Source organism: Grampus griseus (assembly GCF_964374135.1).
Source record: "Grampus griseus genome assembly, chromosome: 20".
Classification (NCBI taxonomy): domain Eukaryota; kingdom Metazoa; phylum Chordata; class Mammalia; order Artiodactyla; family Delphinidae; genus Grampus; species Grampus griseus.
In genome coordinates, this window is record NC_139014.1 from 10646736 (window position 1) to 10673384 (window position 26649).

At 52.0% G+C, this 26649-nt stretch overlaps 1 protein-coding gene across 1 annotated transcript; it reads left to right on the forward strand.

The window, feature by feature from the left end:
• Nucleotides 1-310: 310 nt before the first annotated feature.
• CARD14 (caspase recruitment domain family member 14) lies at nucleotides 311-26046 on the forward strand (the record flags this gene model as incomplete). Its single annotated transcript, XM_082678791.1, is given in 17 exon segments — nucleotides 311-427; nucleotides 11938-12105; nucleotides 13103-13222; nucleotides 13845-13970; nucleotides 14475-14630; nucleotides 15681-15788; nucleotides 16320-16462; nucleotides 16551-16645; nucleotides 18289-18349; nucleotides 18544-18602; nucleotides 18605-18736; nucleotides 20022-20083; nucleotides 20801-20915; nucleotides 21800-21973; nucleotides 24235-24356; nucleotides 25048-25163; nucleotides 25793-26046. Coding segments are annotated over 17 exon segments (2070 nt in total). The 3' UTR covers nucleotides 25989-26046.
• Nucleotides 26047-26649: the final 603 nt, after the last annotated feature.

Consider the following 26649-nt stretch of genomic DNA (forward strand, 5'->3'; position numbering starts at 1 on the left):
GCTGCCAGGAACTGACGTCATAGCACGAGCGTGCGTGCGTGCGTACGAGCGTGCGTCAGGGCCAAGCCTCGGAAGGGGCGGGGAGCTCCTGGTCACGTGAAAGGGAAAGGGCGCCTGCTGCAGGGAAAGGGGCGGTGCTGCGGCTCTTGCGCGGGAGGGGCTCCCGCGGGATCTCGCGGAACCGTGCTCCGCCCACCCCTACAAACGGTGCGGAGGCGGCAGGGCCCAGCGGTTCGTACTGGGTGTGGTACTCCCGGCCTGGCTCTTCGGCTGATGTAGCCCTTTCCAATAACTGGATCCTCCGCGCGGGATGGTAGACCTCGCGCCCCTGCAGACGGGCTGCGGACCGCGCCACGGCGCCCCTGCTCAGGGCGGGGTCTCCAGGCGGCCCTGCTTCGAGTGGGAACCTGGGCGCGCGTCCCCACCGGTATCCATTCCTTCGTGTGTACGCATGTTCCGACGTTGTCGCCGGCCGGGGACGCCGGCAAACGCATTACTACTCGTTATCATTGCCGCCCGATGGAAAACCTCACTGCACATTGTCTGCTTTTGGAAAGTCTGGAATCTTTAACTGCCTGCTTGTCAGCTCTCACTTTAACACCCCCAGGCCGGTTTTTAACCCCCTAAGGGAAAAGCCCCTACCCGGGGTCGAGTGTGTTGGGAGAGTAAGGGTCCTGCGACGGCCCCCGGCACCAGGACCCCCAGAGCTGGCCGCGTGACCTTGGGCCGCGCCTTGCTGGACTGTGCGTCTGTTCATTAAGGCCCTGGATTCCGCGTGTCTGGCGGAGGTGCTGATAAATCCCGCCCTGCAGAAAAGATGACCCTGGAGGTGACGGCTTTCGGTTGCCCTGTAGACTATTTCCAGTTATGCCATGTTACCCTAAACTTCTTTAAGTGCCTCTAAAAATCCGGCTCCCGAACCACCGTCACCACCTGACGCGCGTTCATCTGTGTTGTGTGAAAAGAGCGTTTTTAACTTTGTGAAACTTATACTTGCCCAAGCTCAAGCTCTGTCCTTTCTCATTGTTTGCTTGCCTCGCATCACTGGGCACATCGTTCATCTCTTTAACAGCCTCTTTCCAGGACTGCTTGAACGCTGTCCTGTTGTGAAGGTTAATTTAGTGAAAACTTTTAGCGGTAATCATTTTATCCACTAAACCAGGCGCACTTAGAATGCAGAGGTTTGCAGTATGTTGACAGCGAACAAGGAAATGGGGGGGGTCTTACTTGCCCTGAAGCTCTTGCCCTGACTTTGGAATATGTCCAGACCTTACAAGATAATTGACCTGATAAACATGCCTGATAAGGATGCCAGTATCAGTCAAATATTTATAAATCTGAATTTCTTTCTTAGACTTTAAAGTAAATAAAATGCAAATATAAGTTCTTATGTCTTCTCACTCCACAGAGAGTTGAGTTATACACTACCCTCTCTGAAGTTGCCCACACTCCGTTTTGCAAGCTGTGCCCTAGGGCAGTGTCGTAAAACACACACAGGTTTCAGCCTTAGTATAAGAAAAGAATGTGAAAGACCTCATTAATAATTTTTATACTGATAATGTGTTGAAATGTCCATATTTTTGATACACTGAGTTAAAATATGTCATTTAATTTCACCCATTTCTTTTTACTTTTTAAAATATGACTACTAGAAGCATTTTAATTATATGTGGTATTCCTATTAGATGGTGCTGCTCTAGGTCCTTAACAGCATGTGAAATAACCTTGCCAAGGGTATGGGGAAAGAGTAAACTGAAGATCGCTGACTTTATGAATCTGATATCAGTGGGGAGGGGATGAAATTATTGCACTCTTCTACTAAGTTTGAAGAGGATGATTGCCTCTTTTGTACTTATCGAGAGATTTTTGATCTTATTCATGATCCCCCTGGACTTGTCTCTTGCCTTCACATATTTATATTTTATGCCATTTTCCTGGCAATGTCCCTTTCGCTCAATGTCTGAATTCACATCTTAAAGCCCTCTTCCTTTTGTTTGGCGCCAATAACTTTTTAGACCACAGTCCGTGAAGATGACGAGAGTCAGGGGTGGGCGTGGGCGTGCTGTGTCAGGGAACAAAGGTCTCAAGTGAAGCAGTGGCAACCAAGCCGACTTGGCCTTAGTCCTCCTTGAGGGTCCTCTAATCAAAGGGGTTGACCCCTCCCCCAAGATAACGACAGAAGGGGCAGGTCCACCGGGAGGCCTCTTTGGGATGATAAGGAGTGTACCTGCACTCTTCCAGGAACTAGGAGCTGGCAGTGGGCACAATAGGTCATAGAGAGCCATGTTTTTATTACTCAGGAAAGAGGGCTCTGGGTAATTGCAACCAGGATAAGAGCTCCTCTCAGGAGAAGAGGTTTTTCTCTTTTTTTCTCAAACACGGTGCCAATTTTCATAAGGCCTGTACGATGCTCAACAAAGGTCTCAGTGTCACTAAGATCCGAGATCCGAAATGCACTTTGCTTTTTTTTTTTTTTCCTTTTTTGTGGCCTTGCCAGGCAGCATGCAGGATCTTAGTTCCCTGACCAGGTATCGAAGCCAGGCCCCCCCACCCCCCGAAGTGAGTGGACGCGCTGAGTCCTAACCACTGGACCACCAGGGAATTCCCTGAAACGTGCTTTGCTTTATCAACGGCAGGTGAGAATAACCTAGGCAGTCGTGTGTTGGAACATGCCTGGCTCTTCTCCCTATTTGTTGAAATACTTGCTCTGCGTAGCTATGTTATGCTGGACCTAAGCCTCCACAGTTGACCCTTGAGCAACATGGGGGTTGGGGGCGCCAACTCCCTGCATATTCGAAAATCCAAGTATAACCTTTGACTGCCCCCAAACTTAACTACTAATAGCCTACTGTTGACCGGAAGCCTTACCCATAACCTATAGTCGATTAACACATGTTGTATTTATATGTATTATACACTGTATTCTTACAATAAAGTAAGCTAGAGAAAAGAAAATGTTAAGAAAATCATAAGGAAGAGAAAATACATTTACAGTACTGTACTGTAATAATCGATACCCCAAGTTTACATTGTCTGTTTGAAACAGAGCAGGACACAATGGTCCTTCCCCTCTGTCCTCCACCTGCCTTTTGTCTGTGGTAAAACTTTAGCCAAAGAATAAGTTAAATCAAAGTGGGAAGATGCAGAAACAAAAGAAAATCGTCCAAGACTAAATAATGATAGTTTAGTCATTAAGCAAAGTCAAGGACCTTTAGTTCCTCCACAAGGGCTGTAGATAATATTCTGAGCCGTGTCCTGTGAGCTGTCTTATAGATGCTGAAGCCCCCACCAGGTGGAAGAAGTTAACTACATGATGACCAGACTGTAGCTGCCACAATCCTGAGAATTGGCCTCAAGGAAGTGGGAACAAACAGACCATGGAACTGAAGATTAACTGTACTTAAAACTATCAAGATGATGCTGGTCAGACCACCAAGGACCAATTTCAAGATGATTGTCAGCTGACTGTGCTGCTTCTACATGTAGCCCCCTCCCTCTGCCTATAAAAACTCTTGCCCCCTGATTGTCAGGCGGGAGGAGTTGGCCTTTGGACAGGTGTCCGCCTCCCCCCACCTGCCATTCTCAGCAATAAAGCAAACTTTCCTTTCCACCAACCTTGCCTCTTTATTCGCCATTGGGTGGCGAGCCGCCGGACCCCGCTTTCAGTTACATGTTTACAAGATGAATCATCCGTCTCTCAGTACCTACATCAATATTGCCTCACATGATATAAAACACTGTAGATGTTACCTGCACTGTTCAAACTCCTGTTGTTCAAGTGTCGACTGTGACTAAGTTCATCAGTACCACTTTTTGAAATTCCATATATATACATTGGTATTTGTTTTTCTCTTTCTGGCTTACTTCACTCTGTATGACAGATTCTAGGTCCAACCACCTCACCACAAATAACTCAATTTCATTCCTTTTTAGGGCAGGAATAAAGATGCAGACGTAGAGAACGGATTTGAGGGCACGGTGGCGGGGGGGCAAGGGGAAGCTGGGATGAAGTGAGAGAGTAGCACTGACATATATACACTACCAAATGTAAAATGGATGGCTAGTGGGAAGCTGCTGCATAGCACAAGGAGATCAACTCGATGCTGTGTGACGATCTAGAGGGATGAGATAGGGAGGGAGGCTCAAGAGGGAGGGGATATGGGGATATATGTATACATATAGCTGATTCACTTTGTTGTACAGCAGAAACTAACAAAACACTGTAAAGCATTTATACTCCAATAAAGATGTGAAAAAAAAAGCTATCTCCTAGAAACTTCTGATCAGAAAAAAAAAAAGTCAACTGTACTTACAAAGCAAGATTGACAGCCCACATCAGTTGTCAGTACATAATTCCACTGCTTAAATGTCCAGATTAATGTTTCAATTTTTATCAGAAACCTCCATTGCAATTTCAACTAAGGAGTGCAGGCATATATCTTGTCTTAATAATTTTACTGCTGGGAAAACTAACGCCCAGCCTGTTAAGTTAAAAGTAACTTCCAGCGCAGCAAGGGGTAGAAGCTGCCCCACTCTGAGTCCCCAAAAAAAGTGTGTTTATATGGCTTACCATGCCTGCATCCTTTGTCCCAGGGCTCTGGGTCACCCAGGTGGACCTGCCTGTTATGTCTGGGCACAGCCCTCTGTCTCCTGCACCTCACTTCCCATGCTTTCCAAATCTGTGGGAGGGAGGTTATCTCTCCTGATTAGACTAATCTCGAGGAGGGCAGGCCCATGTCTGTTTTGTTCCCCAGCGCTGCCCTAGTACAGCGTGGTGTGCCTGGATGTCCACCGCAAGAGGGGAGGAAGAGCCCAGGAACTCTCCCAGCTCATGCCGGAGGGGTGGGCAAGACAGGAGCAGCTCAGCGGGCGCTACCTGAGGAGCTGCCCTGCCTCTTCCCTGAACCTTCATTGGACTCAGGGTGTACACAATCAAGTCAGCTCATCTTGTCTGGGATGGGTGGAAGATTCGGTGTAGTGCTGCTGGGCTGGGCTGGGTTTCCATAAATCATCACCACCGGAGTTGATGTCCCGGATCCTAGGGGCTGTACCCAAAGAGCGACTTCCTGCCAGAAACCTCACCTATCACCTGGTATTAAATGACAAACACTGTTCCTTTGTAGGCACAGCCACCTCTAACCCACCCAGCAGGCAGGGCACTTTACTAAACATCACCAGATCCCACCCAGCTGGACCCGGGACTCCACACTGCTGGCATCTGACATTTTGGCCATGTGCCTGGAGCATCTTCCTGGTGCAGGCGCTGTTCCAGGGGCTGTATTGGGTGGCAAACAGGACAGACAGTGCTGTCCTCATGGAGCTTGTGTTCCAGAGGAGGGCAATAAATAACTGTAGGCTTTGTAATTTCTGTGATTCAGATAAAATGAGGCAAAGTGGCAGACTTAATGGGTTGCAGATTTACCAGGTGACTGGAGGAAGGTTCCACGTGAATTGTGAGAAGAGGTGGCTGTGGTAACATCCCAGGTTCCAGCAAGAAGGCACAGGGAGTGTGGAGACCCCCAGGTGGACTGGGGATTGACACAATCAAGGGACAGAAAGCCAGCATGGTTGCAGCATCGAGAATGTCGGCAAGAGGGGGAGTGGGAGAAGGGGTGAACAGGGCCAGATCATAAAAGGTCTTATAGACTATGAAATAGAGTTTAAACGCATCATGGTTGCCATAGGAGCCACTTCAGGGTTGTCTTTCTTTGTGGGGAGAGGATTCATTCTGATAAACAGTTTGGGAAGATGACCTGCTTTTCACTTTTCACCCTTTTGGCTAAGATCAAGTGTAGAAAGATGACCTGGCTGCAGCAAGAGGTTGAAAGGTTGGCGTAAAGGGGCCAGAGAGGAGCTGGGAGCCCCGTTGGAGAGGTGGTGGTGGCTGCTGGAGCTGATGCAGTAGAGATGGTGAGAGGAAGGCTCAGGAGACATTCTGGACAGGGCTGACACATGGGATAGAGGGAGCTGTTAGGGTTTAAAGGATGAAAATTGGCTCCTGGGTTTCAGGTGTGAGCATCTGGGTGGTACCATCATGAGATGGGGAAGCCATGGGCAGCAGTGTTGTGCTGGTTTGAGGGCAAAACCAACAGATCCAACAAACACATGTGCCCATGTGTTCATAGCCATAGGACTCACAACAGCCAAAAGGTAGGAACAACCCAGTGTCCACTGACAGATGAATGGATAAACACAACGTGCTCCACCCACACAATGGGACATTATTCAGCCATTATGCTACACGAAAGGAGCCAGACCTCCAAGGTCACATATGTATGATTCCATTGATGTGAAATGTCCAAATTAGCCAAGTCCATAGAGACAGAAAGCAGCTTAGTGGTTACCAGGGAATGGGGGGAGGGGCTGCTTGATGGGCACAGGTTTTCTTTTTGGAGTGACAAAAATATTTTGGAACTAGATAGAGGAGATGGTTGCACAGCATTGTGAATGTACTAAATGCCACTGAATTGTTCACTTTAAAATGGTTAATTTTATGTTATGTGAATTTCACCTCAATTAACAAACCTTTTTTATGGTAGATCTGTGCTTGAGCCCAGGATTTCTGGGCTGCAGCACGCTATGCCAACCAAGTGTCCGCACTAAGTTCAGCATCAATATGGTGACCTCCCGGGAGTGAGGGACCACCAGGTTGTCTAAGGAGGGGTGAACTGGCCCAGGTCAGAAACGGAGCAGGTCAAAACTCCCATGCTGATGAGTAGTGGGACTGCGCCTGTGAATAACCATTGCACTCCAGCCTGAGCAACTTAGCAAGACCCTGTCTCTTAAAAAAAAGGAAAAAAAGGATCTGATTTCCCTGGGTTAAATTTGAGATGCCTAGGTATCCAAGGGGAGTTGTCAGGTAGGCAGTTGCATGTTCAAATGTGAGAAGCAGCAGGGAATGACCGGTCTCACCTGTTCCTGTGGAAATTGCTGCTTCCCGAATTCCCCTGGCCCACTCCCCGCTTTGGTGCGGGCCAGGGTGAGTGTGTGTGGGGGTCCGTGCTCTCATGCAGAGGCCAGTGAGCCACACTTCAGCCTGGAACCCTGTCCCCGGGTGCTCTCTGCTGCGAGTCTGAACTTTATTCCTACAGGGCCTTCCCTGTAGCACCTGCATTCGCAAGTGGTGTTAGCATCTTGATTCCAAGGCAAACCCAGAACCCCCACCAACTCCCTACATTTTATGGATAAAGTAGCACCCAGAGGCCCTCCACAGAGTGCCCAGGGCGTTCACAATGACCGTCTATCGTTCACTCCTGGATCCTTTATTGATTGCTGCCGGGGGCTGTGCTCACCAGGTGGTGCTATCCTGGTGCCCCCTGGGGCTTGGGAGTTTCTCCAGGACATACTCTTCCCCCTGAGCCAGGTTACCAAAATGCTGCTTGATTGATCCTAGAATTGTGTACACAGCTATAGTCCCGTGTCATACAGAATAACTGTCAGTCGGGGTGCTCCTGAAGACCCAGTGGTGACTAAGAAACGGTTTTTGCCCTCAGAAAGCTCATGGACCTTGGGGGGCTGGGGCTTTCTCAACTCCGGTCCTATAACGCTAGGAATTTCTGTTCTTAACAGAGGCTTAGTGAGGCTCTGGCCCCCTCTTTTACCTGGAAGGACAGCATTTTGAGTTTTTTATAACTATCTAGAACTTTCTATGCACCAGGCACAGAGAGAAGTGCTTTCCCACCATGAAGCAGGTGCCACTATTAGCCCCACTGGAGAAGTAAGAAAGCTGAGGCTTGAGGGTTTAAATAACCTGCCCCAGAGGGTAGCTGATGTGCAGCAGGGCTGGGGCTCTGGTCCAAGAACTTGTTTTCTTATCTGAGTTCGGACCTGTGTTCTTACCTACTCTGCCCCGAGCGGCCGCAGCCCCATCCCTCTCACTAACCAGGAGGAAGAGACTTGGGTTCTGGTTGCTGCTCCTTCATCAATTAGCTGTGTGACCTTGGGAAACTGCCTTTGTCAGGAGGAGAATCCTTAAGGTCCTTGCTACTCATATAGGCCATGGAACTATGATTGTCCCTTCTTTCTTGAGTAGTATATACATCAGTGGGAACCAGGCACCCAACCAATGCTTATTGATTCACCCAACTAGTATGCATGGAGCATCACTCTTCTCAGGGTGGGGACACAGAAGAAAACAAGAAAGGCAAGAATCCTTGTCCTCTGGAAGTTTCAGGCTTGTCATGAGGAGGCAGGCAAGAGACAGATAAATAATTAGAATATATAATATGTCGGGGAACAGTGTGTCCAATAGAGAAAAATGAAATAGGGAAAGGGGGATGGAGAGCCGTGTGGGAAGTCTACCATTTTACTTTTTTTTAATGAGACCTTTTATTTATTTATTTATTTTATTTTATTTTGGCTGCATTGGGTCTTCATTGCTGTGCATGGGCTCTCTCTAGTTGCAGTGAGCGGGGGCTACTCTTCGTTGCAGTGCGAGGGCTTTTCATTGCGGTGGCTTCTTTCGTTGTGGACCACCTTCTCTAGGCGCGCAGGCTTCAGTAGTTGTGGCTCATAGGCTCTAGAGCGCAGGCTCAGTAGTTGTGGCGCACGGAATTAGTTGCTCCGCGGCATGTGGGATCTTCCCGGACCAGGCCTCGAACCCGTGCCCCCTGCATTGGCAGGTGGATTCTTAACCACTGCACAACCAGGGAAGCCCAGTCCTACAATTTTAAATAGAATGGCTGGAAAGGCCTCTCTAGGAAGGTGGCCCTTGAGTGGAGTCCTGAAGGAGGTGAAGGAAAGAGCATTGCAGGCAGAGGCAAGTACAAAGGCCCTGGGACTGGCATGTGCCTGGAGCAGTCAAAGGCTAGCAAGGAGGCCCCATATGTGGAGCAGGTAAATGCAAATAGGGTCAGCAAGTACCAGGAAATCAGAGTCTCACCTGTGGGGCATGGTTAGTCCTCGAGGATTTGTAGAGCAAAGGAAATGACATGACCTGACTCATCCTTTAGCAGGGAGGCCCTGTCTGCTGTGTTGAGAGCCTGCCTCGGGGGGCATGGAGAAAGCAGCTAGGAGGTCATTGCAGAGGTCTGCGTAGGCGCTGATCAGATCCCAGCAGTGCAAAGGGCGAGAGTGATCACATTCTGGATATATCTTAACATAGAAGAACCAAGACTTTCATTTAAATTTAAATAGTAATTATCAAATGTTGATTTTAGATGGATCTATTGGAACTATTTAGATACTTCCCAGAATTGCTCATGAGAACCAAAGAAGAGGTCCAGAATTTATCCTAAACTTCCTAGGACTTTTCTGAAGGATCTATGGGCTGACTGTTCACATAGAAGAGAAGATTCTATCCACTCCAAGATTTTCCATCATCTTCTCAATCACCGTCTTCTGTGGGTTGACCACATACACGGGCAGTTCTCGGAAGGTTCCTGTGGTTCTCACAAAGGCAAAACAAACCCTTCACACCCGTCCTCCCTGCTGTGAGAAAATGTGTTGGCGTTTCACTGATGCGTGGAGGCTCGAGTGAGGCTCGGCTCCTGTGGGCAGGACCCAGACAGATGCGCCTGTCAAGCCTGCTTGTCTGTGGCTGCTCAGTCAAGACTGTGGCTGGTCAGCCATCGCTTCTCAAGGACAAGGAAGGCAAGTACGCAGAGTCTGTCCCCAGGAGAGCAGGTCATCATACCCAGGGAGGGTGGATAGGCCAAGAATGGGGTCCAAGAGCTGTCTACAGGGGAATGAGAGGGGCTGGCTTCCTCCTTATAAGGCGTGGAGGTGGTGCCTGGTTTGGGTACGAGAGGAGAAAGCAGGTCGTCCCATTTTGCTTGGTTAAATTACTTGAACATTCTCTGGCTGCTAAGTACCACTTTCAGACAGTATGGGCCATGCTGGGTGAAAGGAATGCTCTGTTTAGTACTCTTATCTCTGCAACGTTGCCCAGGACAAAAGAAAAGGAAGGAAGGTTTCTAAGTTCAGGTATAAAGTGAGTAAGACCAGCTGCCTCCTATCTGTGGTAAGGGCATAGCTGGACAGTTACAATGGCACTTTGGTGCCGGATTTTAGCTGAGGGGTGCAAGGGAGCACCCCTTTTGTGCTTGGTGAACTTCTGCCTCACACACCATATTTGGGGGTCATCAATTCCTTTAAGCTTCCTCTAACTCATTCTCCCTTTTCTGGAGTACTGTGCATGCCTGTGTGTGTGTGTGTGTGTGTGTGTGTGTATGTGTGTGTGTGTGTGTGTGTGTGTGTGTGTGTGTGTGTGTGTGTGTGTGTGTGTGTGTGTGTGTGTGTTTATCCTTCTTCCCTACTTCACAGGCAAGCGAAGATCTGCGCCTTGGGCTTTGAGAAGAATGTTGACATGGGAAAGGGTCAAGTAGGAGGACCCGCATCTTAGAGCCTCAGGGCTCTTATAATCTAAGACTCCCTCTAGAATTGCTGTAGGGTGAAAAGAGCATTTTATAGAGTTCAAAATATCCTTAGGGATCTCTGGGCTAATTTTTCTTTACTGTTAGGACTAACCCCTATTTACATTGGGGCTGATTTGCAAAGAAACTCCCACATTTTAAATTCCCATTTGGGGACCTGTCTTGAGCTGCTTCACTGCATGAAGCAGGGACTAGCATGGCTTCTACTCAGCTACGCCCACTTATACTCAAACCCCGGTGTGGCTGACAGGTACCAGGAGCCAGGGGTAGTTGGCTGAGGTTTAGAGAGACCTGTCTTCAGCTGTCCTGGTAAGGCAGCTTGTCGCTTGAGCTGGCCCTGATTTTCTGAGTTCACTTTGATGGGAGTGGGAGTCTGTGAACAGTCAGGTGTTCCTTGGGAATCCTGTGATGCTACGGTAGGTGGGGGCAGGGGTGGCAGTCGGACTAGAAGGCGCTCCCAGGGGAGGCTGTCACCCCCTGTGACCCAGCCCAGGGAAGGTTTTCCAGCCAGTCCTGGTTGTCAGGGCATGCACGGAGACCTGGGCATCTGGAGCTCCCAGAGTTTGAGCTGCAGGCTGGAGATGTGCTCCCTGACCCAAACCCATTTGTTTGGTTTACTTTCAGTTTTAGGTCTCCTCCTTCCAGATCTTAATGATTTAATTTTACTTTTTGAATCTGGAGAATATGATATGCCTAACCTAGTTATTAGTCCATAGCAGGAACTTGGTAATTGCTTATGGAAAGTTTGCTCACTAGATGTCAGAGGTAAAAAGTCCAAGCCCAAAGGTTCTTCCTTCTCCGCTTGACCCCAACCCTGGAGTGAGTGCTGAACTCCACCCTGACATCCAGACCTCCTGGGTTTGCCTTACAGGGAAACTCCCCTCTTCCCAGGGACACCACACCCGAGACGGGGAGAGGCCAGGCCCATCAGCTCGAGGTGCAAGTTTCTCTTGGACCACTACCCAGCAGGACCGAGGCCAGCAGGACCTGGCCAGGTCATTTACAGAGCTCATAGCCCTGGACATGCAGCCCACTGGGTGGCAGGCGGCTCATACTAGCACACAGAGTTCAAGTGTGTCTGAATAGACCAGGTCCTGTATTCCCAGGCATCTCTGCTCTATTTGACTTGACTTTCCTCTTTTTTACTTACTGATTTTTATGAATCCAATTTCCCTTCATCTGACGTGTTTAGCAGAATATGGAAAGGCAGAGAAGCAGGGCCATGCTGGAGGAGGCTTACTGGACATTCATTCCCGGCTGTGCTGGCTGTCAGATCCAAGAGCTGGTGGCCAGGGCTCCTTGTTCTGTCCCTGGGGACCCCAGCCCAGTGATTTAACCCCTACACCTCATCTATAAAATAAAGCTAAAATGCCTTTCCCGTCCCGCAGGGACTGGAACTATTCATTAGGTAAAATCCTTTAATGGATTTTGAAATCTCCGGAGAGGGACTTCTTCGAGTATGAACAGCATCATCCTTAAGGAGAAACGTTGAGAACCACAGCTGGCTCCTGGTCTCGTGGAGAAACAGCAGTTACATTCTCCCCCTTGATCTCCATCCTGGCAGCTGTATCTGATGAAGCAAGAGCTGCAGCGAGAGAAGATGTCTTCTTCCTGTGAGCGGGAATTTCGAGAGCGGTCCCTGAAGATGACGAATGAGCTGGAGCCTGGAGATGAGGAGCTGAGCCGCCTGAAGGAGGAGAATGAGAGGCTCCGCTCCCTGACCTTCAGCCTGGTGGGTCCTGGTGTCTCCAAGGGTCAGCTTCCTGCCCTGGTCCCCACAAGATTCAGCTTCCTTCCCTGGTGGCCAGCGGGGAGTGTCCTTGACCTTGGCCTGTGGCCTCCAGACTGTGGGATTTCTGACAAGTGGTTCTATTGAGGTGTGGTTAAGACCTGGGTGAGATGAAACCTAGTGACTCATCTCCATGGCTCCTTCTCGCATCCCTCATTCCCACTCTTCCCAGCCCCCAAATGTTAGCAGAATTGATAGCTGTTGCACACATATTCGAAAGTCTTACTAAGCTGGTTTGCTGCTGCCCTGTTGTTCGGAATAGACGAGGCTGATTATAATTGATGGAATTAGCTTAAGGTTGTGGGAGCAGGGCAACGTTTCTGCCTGCAAAATATTCTGGCGCCCTGCCCACGCAGGCATGGGGGAGTGGGGAATGGTAGGATGCAGAGAAGTTAGTGATGCCAAAGCCCTGGAATTATGCAAGCCCTCTGCCTCTCCTCTCCAGTCCCTTTCAATCAATAAATATCTATTTTTTGAACTAGTCCTTCAATAGACGTTCAGGGGTGTGGGGCAGGCCGCCGCCTGGCACTGCCACCCCATGGCCTGAACTGTGCCATCACTCATAAAAGTGAGCGTGAGCGGGGAATGACCCACCCGTTGGTGTTCCGCCTCCTGGAAGCTCTGCTTGTGGATTTGTTGAAGGAGCAGCCTGAAGCTGCCTAAACAGTGGAGGTGCTATGCTACCCTCAGAGGCTTTCAGCTTCCTGTACTTTGTTTCCTAGCCATGCACACTTGGAGCTGAAATGCATGTTCTCCATTTTAACTGCTGACCTTGCCTTTTCTCCTGCCTGATGTGCGGTAATAAGGCTAAATCTGCCCACACACCACCATCCTTGAAGCTTCCAGCCTCCTATCCTTGGGACGAGATGATGGGGATGCTTCCCCAGGGGCAGGCCTTTGGGGAGGTCAGGGTCCCTGGGCTGACCTCTCTTTGCACCAGGCGGAGAAGGACATTCTGGAGCAGAACCTGGATGAGGCCCTGGAGAGCAGGCAGGAGCTGGTGAACCGCATCCACTCTCTGAGGGAGCGGGCCATGGCCGCTGAGAGACAGCGAAAGCAGGTGACCCTTCTGGGCCGTGTTTAGGGGCCGGGCTGCCTAGGTGAGGAAGGAGATTCTTTAATCCACACTGAGCTTAAGACCAGCTTTGCCTAACGAATGCATGGGCCTGTTCGTTGATTCCTTTGTCAAAACTAGATTGGGCACCAACTCACAGTCAAAGACTAGAGGTCACGTCTACTTTGTGGGGTGGGGAGAAAACATGTCAGGCAAACAAGTGATTAGAACACAGAGTGATCTCAAGTGCATAGGGGCCCCAGGGTGAGAGCCAGGGATTTCTTTAGTTGCTATAAAAGGCAAGGGGAGGATGAGAGAAAGGAGACAGTGGAAGAGAATGAGGCAGGTAGAGGGAAAATATTTATGCACTTTGGGACATGGAATAAACAAAACACAAATAGACATGCAGCACCCATGCATATTTTGATGACCAAATTAAAATATAATCAACACCGCAACTCTGTAGATGCACGTGGAATCCAGCACTTAAGAAATGAGCGTGAATTCACCTTATTTCCCCTCTAGAACCGCCCCCCTCCCTCTCCTCGAGGCTCCCCCACCACCCATCCTCAGCCCCGCCCTCACAGCCGCTGACCTTCATGGGCCATGTTTGTCCCCCTCTGTTCAGTACTGGGAAGAGAAGGAGCAGACCCTGCTCCAGTTCCAGAAAACCAAGGTGGACTGCGAAATGTACAGGGAGAAGATGAACGTCCTGCAGAGCCAAGTGGTCGAGCTGCAGAAGGAGCGGGACCAGGTACCGGGGAGAGGCAAGGGGCCGGCCGGGGTGACGGGCTGAGGGGCTCCGAGAACAGTGCTGCGCCGGCGGAGTCTCGGGAGGTCGGGAGGCTCGGGAAGGCCCCGCCCCTCTGGGTGTGGCCGAGGGCTGGCCGGCCTGGTCACCCGCCCTCGATGGCAGCAGGTTCCAGACTCGGGATGTCTCTCCCGATCCCTGGGAGGTTTCTTGACTCCCCTTGACTGTCATCTCCTGACATGCCTGCTGTACAGCGTCCTCCCTCCTTTCACTCCTAACAGGGCGTGTTTGTGTGCACCCCACCTATTGGGTGTTACTAGAACTACACACATTTACGTGAGCTGTAAATGGTGGTAAGCTGCAGAATGAGCTGTGTACGTGCGCACAGGGGAAGTCCAGGATAACCGCGGGCCAGAAACAGGGGGCTTTCTCTAGCTGGACTTCTGCGTGGTGGCGGCACAGCCTTTTTATCCTCTGGGCGTCGATCCGCTCTATCTCGGCTCGCAGGCCTACTCAGCAAGGGATGGATCCCAGATGGAGATTTCTCAGAACCTGGCAGAGAAGGACGCACTCCGCAGGAAGGTGTTTGAGCTGACAGACCAGGTCTGCGAACTGCGCCAGCAGGTCCAGCGGCTACAAGTGCAGGCCGAGTCGCTGCCAGGGGTGAGCTCTGCTGCTGCTCAGGTGAGGCGGGTGGGGGGGAGCGGGGGGGGGATGCAGGGTGTGCTCGGGGTGGGACCGAGCCGGCCACACGGGCCCTGCTGGCACCACCGGATTCAGCTCCATCCACCACGCTGGCTCCCGTGAGCAGACAGTGTGGTCAGAGGTTGAAGGTACCCAGCTGGGCAGGCTGAGTCTCCTTCTGCATTTCCTTTTATGGTAATACTATGCACGTCATAGAAGGGGTAGCTTAGTGGAAGGTTCTGGAGTCTGTAATGTGTGGTGTTTGATGAAGAAAGAAGGCAGCATATGAAGCTGTGCAGGCAGCCACTTGCTCTGGTGGATGATGCCTTCCTGGGATGCTTGAAAGTCAACTATCTGAGAGCTGAGTGATAGACCTGGAGGGAGCTATGTTCTCAAAGAACTAAAATTACTGTAAAACCTCTAATTATGGTCTTGCTGGCAGCTCCAGGTCCAAGGCACCCTGGTGGGTGGGCAAGACTCTTCAGAGGTGCCCAGGGACCTGGGTGAGGCACAACCAGACCCTCCCCTCCCTATGCAGGGGCCCTAGCCCTTCCTTCCTACCCACTTACCACATCAAACATGTTCAAAAAATATACATATGTATTGAAAAAAGACTGATGGACAGATAGCAAACTGCTAGCTGTTCTATTTCTGAGTGTGGGAGGACGGGTCAATTTTATTTTCTTCTCTAATCAGCCTGTTCCTCCCCACCAATATTCTTTGCGGAGTATGTTTAGATATATTATACATATAGTATGTATTATTTGTATAACCAGGAAAAAATAACAGATATTATCCAAAAGGAATAAAATGCAGTCACCAAGCTGGTTGCTGCATGTCCCCTTGGTGGCCAGTTCCCACAGTGCTGGGTGTCCCAGGCTGGGAGGAGGGGACATAAATGTTTTGCCTTGAAGCCAATGAAAGGAAACCACTCAGGAGGCTGGAGACAGGGGTTGGGACTTGGTAGAAACCTCAAGAGCAACCAAAGGACGTTTCCTGAATTAACCAGCCTATCTGGGTCTTTGGCAGCCCAAGCAGGAGGCGGGAGCCAGGGAGCCCTGTCCGAAGAGGAAGCAGCAGCTGGTGCGCATGTTTGCCCTCTGCCCGTGGGACGACAGTGACGGCAGCTCCTCTGAGGTATGCCAGTTCCTCTGCCACTGCTGGGGCCAGACCAGGTGCACCCTCGTCTATCGGGACAGAAGAGGGTCTGGCACATAGTAGATGCTACAGAAATGCTTATTAAGTGAACCGAGGGGCTACACCTGGATCTACACATTTCACCTGCATTCTCCAATGCCACACTCTGCATCTTGCATGTTTACACCCCGTCAGCGTGTGACCCTCACTAGCCAGTAATTTGGCCTCTCTGGGGCTCAGTTGCTTTATATGTAAAGTGGGACAACGCTACCCACCGTGTAGATTTATCGTAAGAACTAAGCAATATAAAATATAGAAGGTAGGTAATAGAGTGCCCAGCACATAGTAGGTGCTCAATTAATGTGGCCTGGCTCTTTGCTCCTCCCTCCCTTCCCTCTTGCCTCCTCTGCCCTGTCAGTGGGAGGCTGTGGTTTATCATCATTATACTCTTTACACAGTATGGCAGCAGGAGAGGTGTCCCGGGCATCCCTGTGACAGCCCCGTGGTGACTTCTGCCCCGTCCTCCTCCAGTCTCAGCTCTGGTCTGACCTGAGCGCCACGTCCAGCCGAGAGCTGGTGGATAGCTTCCACTCCAGCAGCCCTGTGCCTCCCAGCCAGCAGTTCCTGTACAAGCGGGCCACAGAGGACTTCTGGGAAGACCCCTCGTCTTTCAGGTAGAGAGGGGCTGGTAAAGGGATCGGATGACTCCAGCCCCCTGGCAGCTCACTGGGACATTGGCTTCCATCTTCTTATGTTTTTCAGTGGCTGCCCCAAAACCCTGGAGGTGGACCAGGGAGGCTCCCTGGGTGCTAAGAAGGGTGATGCAGATTTGGATTACGAGATTGTAGACAGGGCAGGTGAGCACACCCCCCAACCTCTGCAGCCACCCCACCACCCCTGGGCTGGGCTGGCAGAGCCAGGCGGGGAAGTGAAGACAGGGATCTTAGGGAGGTAGATGAGACACCCCAGTTTCTGTCCAGGGGATGGGCAGAGAGAAGCGAACTTGACTACTGCCCTGCTCTGAGCCTCTGGGAAAATCCAGACTACCTGGCAGTTCAAACCAGTGTCCAGGTGTGCCGTGCTTACTGGGCGTCCTTTTGTTTTCACCTGGAGGCTAAGGGAGTTGCATTCGCCTCCACATCCAGCTTGGCATAAATGTTCAGACAGCTCCAGACACACACCTCGTCTCTCTGTCCCTCCCTGCTCCGACCCATGGACACTTGGGCCTCCCAGTGATATCAGAGGACAACAGGCTTCCATCCTCACTGTTCCTGGCCGAGGCACCTGCTAGGAACATTTCTCCTGGGTGTTGGCACCTGAGACATTCCCATTTCTCCTGTGGCTTATTCCTCATATTTGTCACTTAACTGGTCCTCCCTCCTTCTCAAGACACAGACCCCTCAGGGGCAGCCTCCTTACTTTGCCACCACTGCACATCTGCCTCCAGCCTTGGGCCTTGCACACAGTAGGTGCTTAGCACCCTCTAGATTTCATCCTACGGCCACCAAGGGGCGCGCGTACCCCACGCTGTTCTGCCTAGCGGCACCTTTAGGACAGATGGCCCCAGGCTTTCTGTGGGTCACATGACCAGAAACCTTGCCTTTTGCAAATTCATTGCCATTTTTATTTATAACGGTGATCAACTGAGAGGATCCACCCCAGGTATAACCAACTGGGATGTAAGAGCACGAACAGGAAAGAGTCATTGCTCTTTTTTTTTTTTCCTTTTGTCATTATTCTGCATAATGTCCTGGTTCATATAACTTTAGTGGAATTGACCTCAAATACATCAGGAGTGTATAATTTCACTTGGCTTTGAATGTAAACATAAGTGGCTGTTTGCCTGTGAGCTGGGCACAGGCTGCCTGCAGCCAGCAACTCTTAGCTCTCTGTTGGCCCTCTGGTTCTTGTGAGAGGCTCAGGAGGTGAGAAGGGCAGCCTCACCTGGGCTGGGGGCGGTGTGCCATCTGCCTCACAGGACACATATAAAATACAGGCCTTGGAGAGACTCTGGGGACATCTAGTCCTAGGAGATTGTCAACTCAGAGGCCTGCCATGGCCAGCTGGTCAGCAGCGTGGCCTGGGGAGACAGGAGGCAGCCGATGGCCAGTGCCGGCGATGGCTGCCACACAGAAATACACAGCCAGGGTTATGCCAGATTTGATTTCTCAAGTGAAGCCAGAAATCCAGATTCCAGATTCCCTATCTTGTAAAATGCTAGCAACTCATTCAAGGATTGCAAAAGGACACAATGTAGGTTAAACTCTCGCAGATGCAGCTCTCCACCAGCTACTCCTATTTTAGGGGAGGTGAATCAAGGTTCTACGCATCAAGGAAGGGAGGGGCAAGAGAAGGTTCAGCCTCAGCAAAAGACAGAACAGGTAGGGGGTGCCTGTGGTGGCGGCACTGAGGTTGCACGGGTGAGCCAAAGCTCCTTCATAAGGGGGGTGACCTTGAGGGGTAGGCTGGCTCGAGGCCTAAGCCCGTAGCTTCCTCCTAGACCTCCCTGAGTCCGAGAACATCCTGCAGCTGTCTTCTGGGGGCCTCCACCTCGCCGCCAGGTGAGCAGAGGGCAGGGGCCAGGGCCAGCAGGTGGCAGAGCAGAGTGAGGACTGTGTCCCCACTACCAGCCTTTCTGAGGCCAGGGAAGGAGAATTCCAGAGCGATGGGACTAGAGGGGGCAGATGGGGAGATGGCCTGGCCCGACCTCTTGCTCTAGGATGCATGAGCTCTGTCCCCTCCCTTTCTGCAACAGTGTCCCGGTGAGGCGGAGGCCAGCCCGCAAGATCCTGAGCCAGGTCACGGTGCTGGCCTTCCGGGGGACGCGCTGCTGGAGCAGATAAGCGTTATTGGCGGGAACCTCACAGGCATCTACATTCATCGGGTCACCCCGGGCTCCGCAGCAGACAAGATGGCCTTGTGCCCCGGCACCCAGATTGTGATGGTGAGTGCGGCACCAACCCTCGAGCCCCCAGGATCCTCTCAGGGGTGGGGTCAGTGGGAGGGGCAGGTAACCCAGGAAGCCACAGATTCAACTTGACAAAGATGTATTATTGGATAGGCCCACACTCCTTCTTGGGCTGATGTAAAGCAGAGTGTCACACGTGTTTAGAGGAGAGTCCTGGTGATTCTCATCAAAACCCTGCACCCTTCTCCACCTTGACGTCCTTGAACTCTGGAGGGTGAGCCTGTGAGCTGTTGTAGTCTGGACTATGCACCAGTTGAGAAGGCTTTGGGGATGCGGCAGTCTTGACCCAGGGATCTTCTGATATAGGCTACGTAAGATTCTGATGTGGGGCTTTTTTTTTTTTTTTTTTACTGTAATGATCTTATCGTTACTGTGTGTGTATGTGTTAAAATACGCATTATAAAATTCACCATTTTAACCATTGGGGGCATCTAAAATTTTTTTTTACTGTAAAATATTCATTAAACTGCAAAAACCATAAATGTACAACTGAATTATTATTAAGTGAACATATGGGCAGGGAGGTGACTTTGATGTAGCCTAAAAGCAGAATTATTAAACATTAGGCCCTTTAAGAATAGCAAAAGGGCTTCCCTGGTGGTTCAGTTGTTGGGGGTCTGCCTGCCGATGCAGAGGACACGGGTTCCTTCCCCGGTCCAGGAAAATCCCACATGCCGCGGAGCGGCTGGGCCCATGCGCCATGGCCGCTGAGCCTGCGCGTCCGGAGCCTGTGCTCTGTCTGCAACTGGAGAGGCCACAGCAGTGAGAGGCCCCTGTACCGCAAAAGAAAAAAAAAAAAAAAAAGCAAGAAATTCTCGAAACAGGTGTCACTCATTCCTCCCAGGGTAGGGGGGCGGGTAGGGAGTGAAGGCAAGTGCTGAGAGGGAGAGGGAGGGGCTGAGCCCTCAGTCAGGAGTCCCTCGGGCCCCATGGCTTCTCTCTCGCTGTCTGTGTGCTGAGCTGAGTTCTCATGTGTCTCGAATGATCACACACAGAGCTCCTGATGTAAGCATCAGTCCACCCAAGATGAAAGCCCTTCGTCACACTTCTAACAGTCCTCGTGAGATTCTCAGTTATCAGCTCATGTTGTGGTTAAGGCAACGGATCCCCTTTATGAGACAGTCCTGATATCCAAATGGGGCCAATTCAGTTCTAATAGCGTTAAAAACATCTCATTTTTTTTCTTATTATAAAAATATCTACTCTCCTAAATCAAAACAACACCGGGAATAAATGAATGGCTGAGAGCCCTGTTGATTTCACAGCTCAGCAGCTGCTCATTGCCCTCATCCAGGACATGGCTCATCAGAGCACCATGGCCCACAAGGTGAGGACCAGTCAGCCCAGGTCCTAGATGCAGGGTCCCGCTCGGGTGGGCCCTGCCTCTCTCTCCCAGCTCACATCATCTGGAGGGAGGGGCCCAATCAACCCCTCCTTCCACCCAGAGGGTCCCAGCCCCACCTGGCATGGGCTGGAAGACAGGTGGGTACTGGCTGAGGGTCCCAGGTGGAAAGTGTAGGCTGCTAACCTGAGGGAGGTGACACGGCGTGTTTCTCCCCTGGGCCCTCGAAACCTTCACCTGGGTCTGCGTGCCACCCAGCCTGCAAGCTCCTCTACTGCGTGCAGATACGTCATGTATGCTCTCTCCGTCTTGCTCCCTCCATCACCCCATTTGCCTACCATCTGGCCCCCATCCTTATTCCCCACTGAGACCAGGCACTGTTGGGTTCTCCCGACATAGAGCACTCAGCGGTCCCTGAGCAAGGCGCTAGGGCAGCCCCCTGGATCATGGCAGGGCCAGGCCGGGGGTTCCCTACTCTTCCCTCTTGCTTCCCACGGATGCCCTGCTCGGGAAGGGGGCTGGGGGGCTCAGCCTGAGGACCCTCTCCTGCCACTCTCTGTCACCTACCCCCTGGCATGGGGCCTGGGCCTGCTGGCTGTTCAGCAGGCACAGCCTGGGAGTCCAGGGACCACCCTGGATTTGCCGGCGGGGGGCTGGTGCCAGCCCCCCAGCCCCGTGGGACGTCCCTTCTGCCTCGTCCAGCAGCCTTCTGGGGGAGCCCAGAAGCTGGTCCGCATCGTCGGTATGGACAGAACCAAGGCCAGCCCTCTGTGGTCATCCTTTGATGGGGGCCAGTTGGACCCAAGCCAGGTAGAAGGTGAGGCGGGTGGAGCTGGTGGAGGGTCTTTGGAGGCTGCTGTGGTTGGTGAGCTGGGTCAGGGTGATGCCACTCATCTAGGCCAGAATCTGTCTTTAAGAACCATAACTGACGTCTACCTGCCCTTCTGGAGAGCAGCTGAGCCACACACCTTTAATGTCCTTTAACTGACACTCCTACTTCTGTAACCTGCCTCAATAAGACTGTCCGAAGCCACTGGTACAGTCATCTGGACAGCAGTCCTTTTAGAATATTAAAGTCTGAACACTCTCCAAATGCCCAACACTGCACAAACCAGTGGACCCTCAGACAACTGCTGAGTGACTGCTGTGGGCATGAGGCCGTGACAGAGGCCGGCACAGCACAGACCCCTGAGCAGGTAAAACTGTGCAACGAGATAAGCAGAAGTGAACTTGGAGAAAGGTAAATCGTTTTGAGTTTATTTTCTTCTTGAAAAGTGTTTTGAGTGCCTAATATAACCTAAATGACCAGGAGAGGAGATCAGGGACCAGAGAGGGAGGGAAGGACTGGGATCACGTGTCCCTTGAGGCTGAGGGAGAAGACACAGGAAGCTTCCAGATTGTTTGCAAGGATGAACATGGTTTCTCTATCCTCCCTGTGAGCCAAACAAGGAAAAGGTTTTAAACTGCAGCCTATGAAGCTGATCCTAGAGAAGCACAGGGAATCTAATCAACAGGTACAAAGCAATCAGCCGGGGCAGGTGTGGAGGGCGTGGTGCGTTGTGTGCGAGCCCAGCGTGCCCTGTGTTACTTACTGCAGGTGCCAGGGCTGCAGTGGCGAGCCAAACAGACACAGGCCTTCCTGGGAGTGGGGGGCTGCTGCAGCCTGGCGCCGGGCCCGCTCATGGCTCCCTCCTCCCACAGACCCCTCCACTGTGTGCTTCTGGGCCGAAAGCTACTTCACCCTGGTGCCCTACACCCTGGTGCACAGCCACAGGCCCAGCCGGCCCCGGCCAGTGCTCTTCGTGCCCGGGGTGGTCGGGAAGATCCTGATGGAGAAGCTGTGCCTCTTCCAAGGGTATAAGAAGTGCCCAGCAGGTACGCTGTCTCCTGGGAGTCCCACCTGACTGTCAGGTGGCAAGGAGAAGTATCTGCTTTCAGGAGGGCGGCACGACCAAAGGAGTGTCCTGGGGCTGCCGAAACAAAGGACCACAAACTGGCGGGGCGGGGGCCTTAAAACAGCAGAGATGTGTACTCTCACAGTTCTGAAGGCCAGAAGTCTGAAGTCAGGATGTCTTTGCAGGCTGCACTTCCTCCAAAGGCTCCAGGGGGAGTCCTTCCTGCCTTTTCCTGCTCTGGTGGCTGCTGGTGGCTTGTGACTGCATTACTCCCATCTCTGCCTCCTTGTCTGCGTGCCCCTCTGTCTTCATGTTACTTTCTTACAAGGAGCCAGTCATGGGATTTAAGGCCACCCTACTCCAGTGCGACCTCATCTTTACTAACCACATCTGCAAAGACCTTATTTCCAAATAAGGTCATGTTCTGACGTTTCAGATGAACATGGATTTGGGGGGTATGTTATTCCACCCAGTGCAGCTCTGCTGGCAGATAGGTTTGTACTTAACCGGAGTTAAACAACCAAAGGGCTCCATCCACCTGCCCAAAGCCACTCAGTGTAGGGCCGTGGAGATGAACTGGCCAGTGGGAATCTTGGGTCCCATTGGCCCTGCTCAGCAGGAAAGGTGGCTCAGCTGGTTGGAGAGTGGAGAGCAGGAGTTAGCTCCTTGGCTTTCTTCCATCCACCCATCACTGGTTGGTGGTTGCCTCAGAGAGTTAGGCTACAAGCTGAGAGTGAATAGGGCCCTGTCCTTCTCCCCTGGAGTTCACAGAGGGGACAGAGAGAAGCAAGTGTGGCCCACGCAGTTCCTCCAGTGAGCACCTGCTGTGTGCTAGGCTCTGTGCAGCGGGCTAGAGATAGAGTCCAAGAGGCCCTCAGGGTCTATTCTGCTCCTCTGGAGACAGACACCTAAAGACGTGGCAGACTGACCCATCTTAGCTCCACAAGTGATCCAGAGAGGGATTCTTTGGAGGGGGTGGGAGTGGGGCTGCAGTCTGACGGCAAGACAGGACAGGAGTTTGCGAGCAGAACCAGGAAGTCCAGGCTGAGGGAGCAGAGTGTACAAAGGCACTGAGGCACAGACGGCACCATGGGGAGGCAGCGGGTGCCCAGACGTGCCGTGTTACGTGGTAGGCAAGGGGACATGATCAGGCCCGATCTTTGAATCAGGCCCGTTTTCAAGTGGAATAGAAGACGGACTGGAGAAGGGCTTGGCTAGGGGCTGGGCCAGAGGTGGTACAGCAAAGCCACAGTGGGGAGAAGAGGGCAGCCCCAAGAGCTGTCTGCCAGCTGTCTGCAGGATCTGGTGATGCTTTGGAGGGTGGAGGCTAGCAGGAGGGCACGTGCAGTTCTCACTTGGGAGACTGGGTGCTATTCAGGAAGAAGGGAAAAGTCAGGGTGTGTGTTTTTTTTTTTTTTTTTTTTTTTTTTTTTTTTGCGGTACGCGGGCCTCTCACTGCTGTGGCCTCTCCCGCTGCGGAGCACGGGCTCCAGACGCGCAGGCTCAGCGGCCATGGCTCACGGGCCCAGCCGCTCCGCGGCATGTGGGATCCTCCCGGACCGGGGCACGAACCTGCGTCCCCTGCATCGGCAGGCGGACTCTCAACCACTGCGCCACCAGGGAAGCCCCAGGGTGTGTTTTAACATGTTTATACAGGGCAGAAGTTCTCAGCCTGGGCACGACATTTAGGGCTGGATCATCCTCTGTTGATGCTCTCCTGTGCATCACAGATAAGCAACATACCTGGACCTCAACCCATTGGATGCCAGGAGCATACCCCCTTCCCAGCAGTTGTGACAGTCAGAAATGTCTCCAGACATTGCCAAGTGCACCTTGGGGGTCAAATTGCTCCTGGTTGAGAACCACGGATTTAAGGGATTTCTGGATGTAAGAAGTTGCATATGTAAGTTCGGAGCTTGGGAAGTGATGGGAGAAGGGTTTATCTACATTTGTCCGTCTTTCCTTCTTTCCCTCCACTCTTCCCTCCACCCAACCTTCCATCCATCCACCCACATCCTGGCACTGGCTAGGCACCTGCTGTGTCCAATGGTTTCGGGTGAATGTACAGGGCATGGACTCTTCCAAGCAGGAAGAGCAGGGTCAGGTTTATAAAGAGGACACCCTAGGAAGAACTTGCCCCAGAGCTGGTGGGGGTCCGTGGGGGCAGACCCATGGGTGTTCAGCATGGGCTCCTGGGAGAGCGGCTGGGTGGGTGACATCCCCATCAACTGTCACCTTCAGCATACCTGAGCCAGGAGGAGTATGATGCCTCCAGCCAGAGAGGGAACATCATCCAGGAGAGGGAGGCACCTGGTGGTCGCTACTGTGTCACCTGCAGAGCAGTCGAGTCCCTCATGGGAAAGGTAAGGGGTGGGGTAGGGGCTGTGAGGAACTCCATCTTCAGATAACGGCAGTGGGAAAAGGAAAGGCCAACCTCCAGGGCCCCTGGACACCCCAGGTTGGTGCTCATCTTGTCTCTGGCTCCATCATGGAAAGACCAAACCCCGTTTCTGCCATTTGGTGTCCACATGACCTCAGGCGGGACTTTTAACTTCCCTGAGCCTGTTTCCTCAACACAGGAGATGTTTAATAAACATTTGCTAAATTAGTAAAGTGGAGATAACACTCCATGTTTTAAGACTCAAACAAATATATGAAAAGAAGCTTACTGTGAACTATAAAGTTTTGTGTTGATACAAAGCAGCCAGGAACAGCTGTGAGTCAGAGGCACAATGGCCCCCATCCTTCACAACCCCAGAGGTAGATGGAGCCATCCAACTCCTAGGATTTGAGCTCTACGCAGTCTCCCTCAATCCCGATGGCCTCTGATTTCTAGATTTCCCAGGCAAAAAATCAAACGGATGGAAACTTTCAAAACTGTACAGCCAGCACGCTCATATACAAAAGGGCATTCCTGAATTCTTCTCCCCACCTCCTTTACAAACTTCAGTCTTGCCTGTACCCTTCTCTCCCTTCTCTCAGCGTCACTCCTGGGTGTGGGCTCCGCTCGCTTCCTCTAAGGCTGAGGCTCACTTCCCTCCCCTCTCCCCCCAGAACACCCACGCCCCCCTGGATGTCCAGCTGGACAGTGTCCGCGTCCTGCACAAGATGGAGATCTTCCCCATCATTATCCACATCTCCATCAATGAGAAGATGGCAAAGAAATTCAAGTAGGTGTACACCTGGGGGCTGGTGGTGAGGTTTGAATGGGCACCAGAACTCCCCATAAGGCCCATGGCGACCACATCCAGAGCCCGTGATGGGGTTTCCAGGATCTCACCTCGTGCCAGCCTTGGAAGTGTCACAGGGCAGTTCCCCTAAAACATCCAGGATAGAGGTCCTGCAGCCCACCCCCGGGGAGCAGCCCAGAGGACAGTAAGGTGAGACCCTAGAACCTGACTGACCTCGGCTGAGGCCACATGTTTCCTGGGGTAGAGTTAACAGTTCATCTGTGTTAGGTAAGGACAGAGACTGAAAAACACTACTTGGTCCATGGCTGGGACAAGCCCAGATATCCTGCTGCCCCCTTTATAATTTGAGAACCGAAGTTATAAACTAGATGTGCCACCCCACCCCACCACCTCCGTTAGTGCAATGTCATTTAGGGCCCCAGTCACATCTGCTTCACAAGGCACTGGGTCCCCTCGAAGCAGGCCATCTGTGTCTAGGGGCATCTGTTGCATCATCGGTCCATCCAGGTCCCTAGAATTCCAAGCCGGCGGCTGATTTCTGGGGCTCCGTGCTGGGAGGCTAGTGCAAGGCTCTCCCTGAGCCACCCTCCCACCTCCGGCTCTGGCAGGAAGGCTCTGCAGCAGCTCGGCACCGCAGAGAACCAGCTCCTGGAGGCTGCCAGGCAAGAGGAGGGTGAGCTGGATGAAGTGCCCTGTCTGTACAGCAGCCTGGCCCCCGACAGCTGGAGCGACCTGCATGCCCTGCTCGGCTGTGTCCGCCTGGCCATTGCAGATGAGCAGAAGAAGGTTGTGTGGACAGAGTAGAGGCCTTGCTGATGGCCCCTGTGTCATAAACAAATTCAGAAAATGAACTTGGTATATTTTACTAAAATAAAAAGCTTTTACAACGCTCTGGCCTGTGGCTTCCCCACCATGTCCTCCAGGATGGAGTTGATGGGGGTGGGAAGGGTGATGGGAGCCCATCCACTTGAAGGAGAATGCCCCCCTTCTGGGTTTTCCAGGCAGGCGGAGGCAGGGCAGGTCTGGAGCATTCCATGAGTACTGTCTGTGCTACAGACTTGTGTTCACCCAAACAGAATTCACCCAACCAGAGGATGGGGTGGTTTCAGGCCTTGAGCGGAGACATCTTCATCCTTGGACACTCTCAAAAAGAAGGGCAAGCTCTGCCCATACAGACCCCAGGATGAAACTCGTCACTTAGGGAGCCTGCCAAGAATCAGTGGTCTCATGGAAACCCAGCCCGGGGCTCAGGAGCCTGACTGTGAACAAAGTGAAGGAAGAAGACAAGCCCAAGTTTCCTTCAAAGGCTCCCTCCAGACCAGGACTGACAAACAGACACTGTCCCCTCATTGAGTGCAGTTTGCACTCACCCACCACCCTCGTGGCACACAGAATCCCATCTCCTCTCAGGTGAAGGGCACAAGAACGTCTGTGGGTTCCAGAGAACCAAGAGGGACTGAAGCCC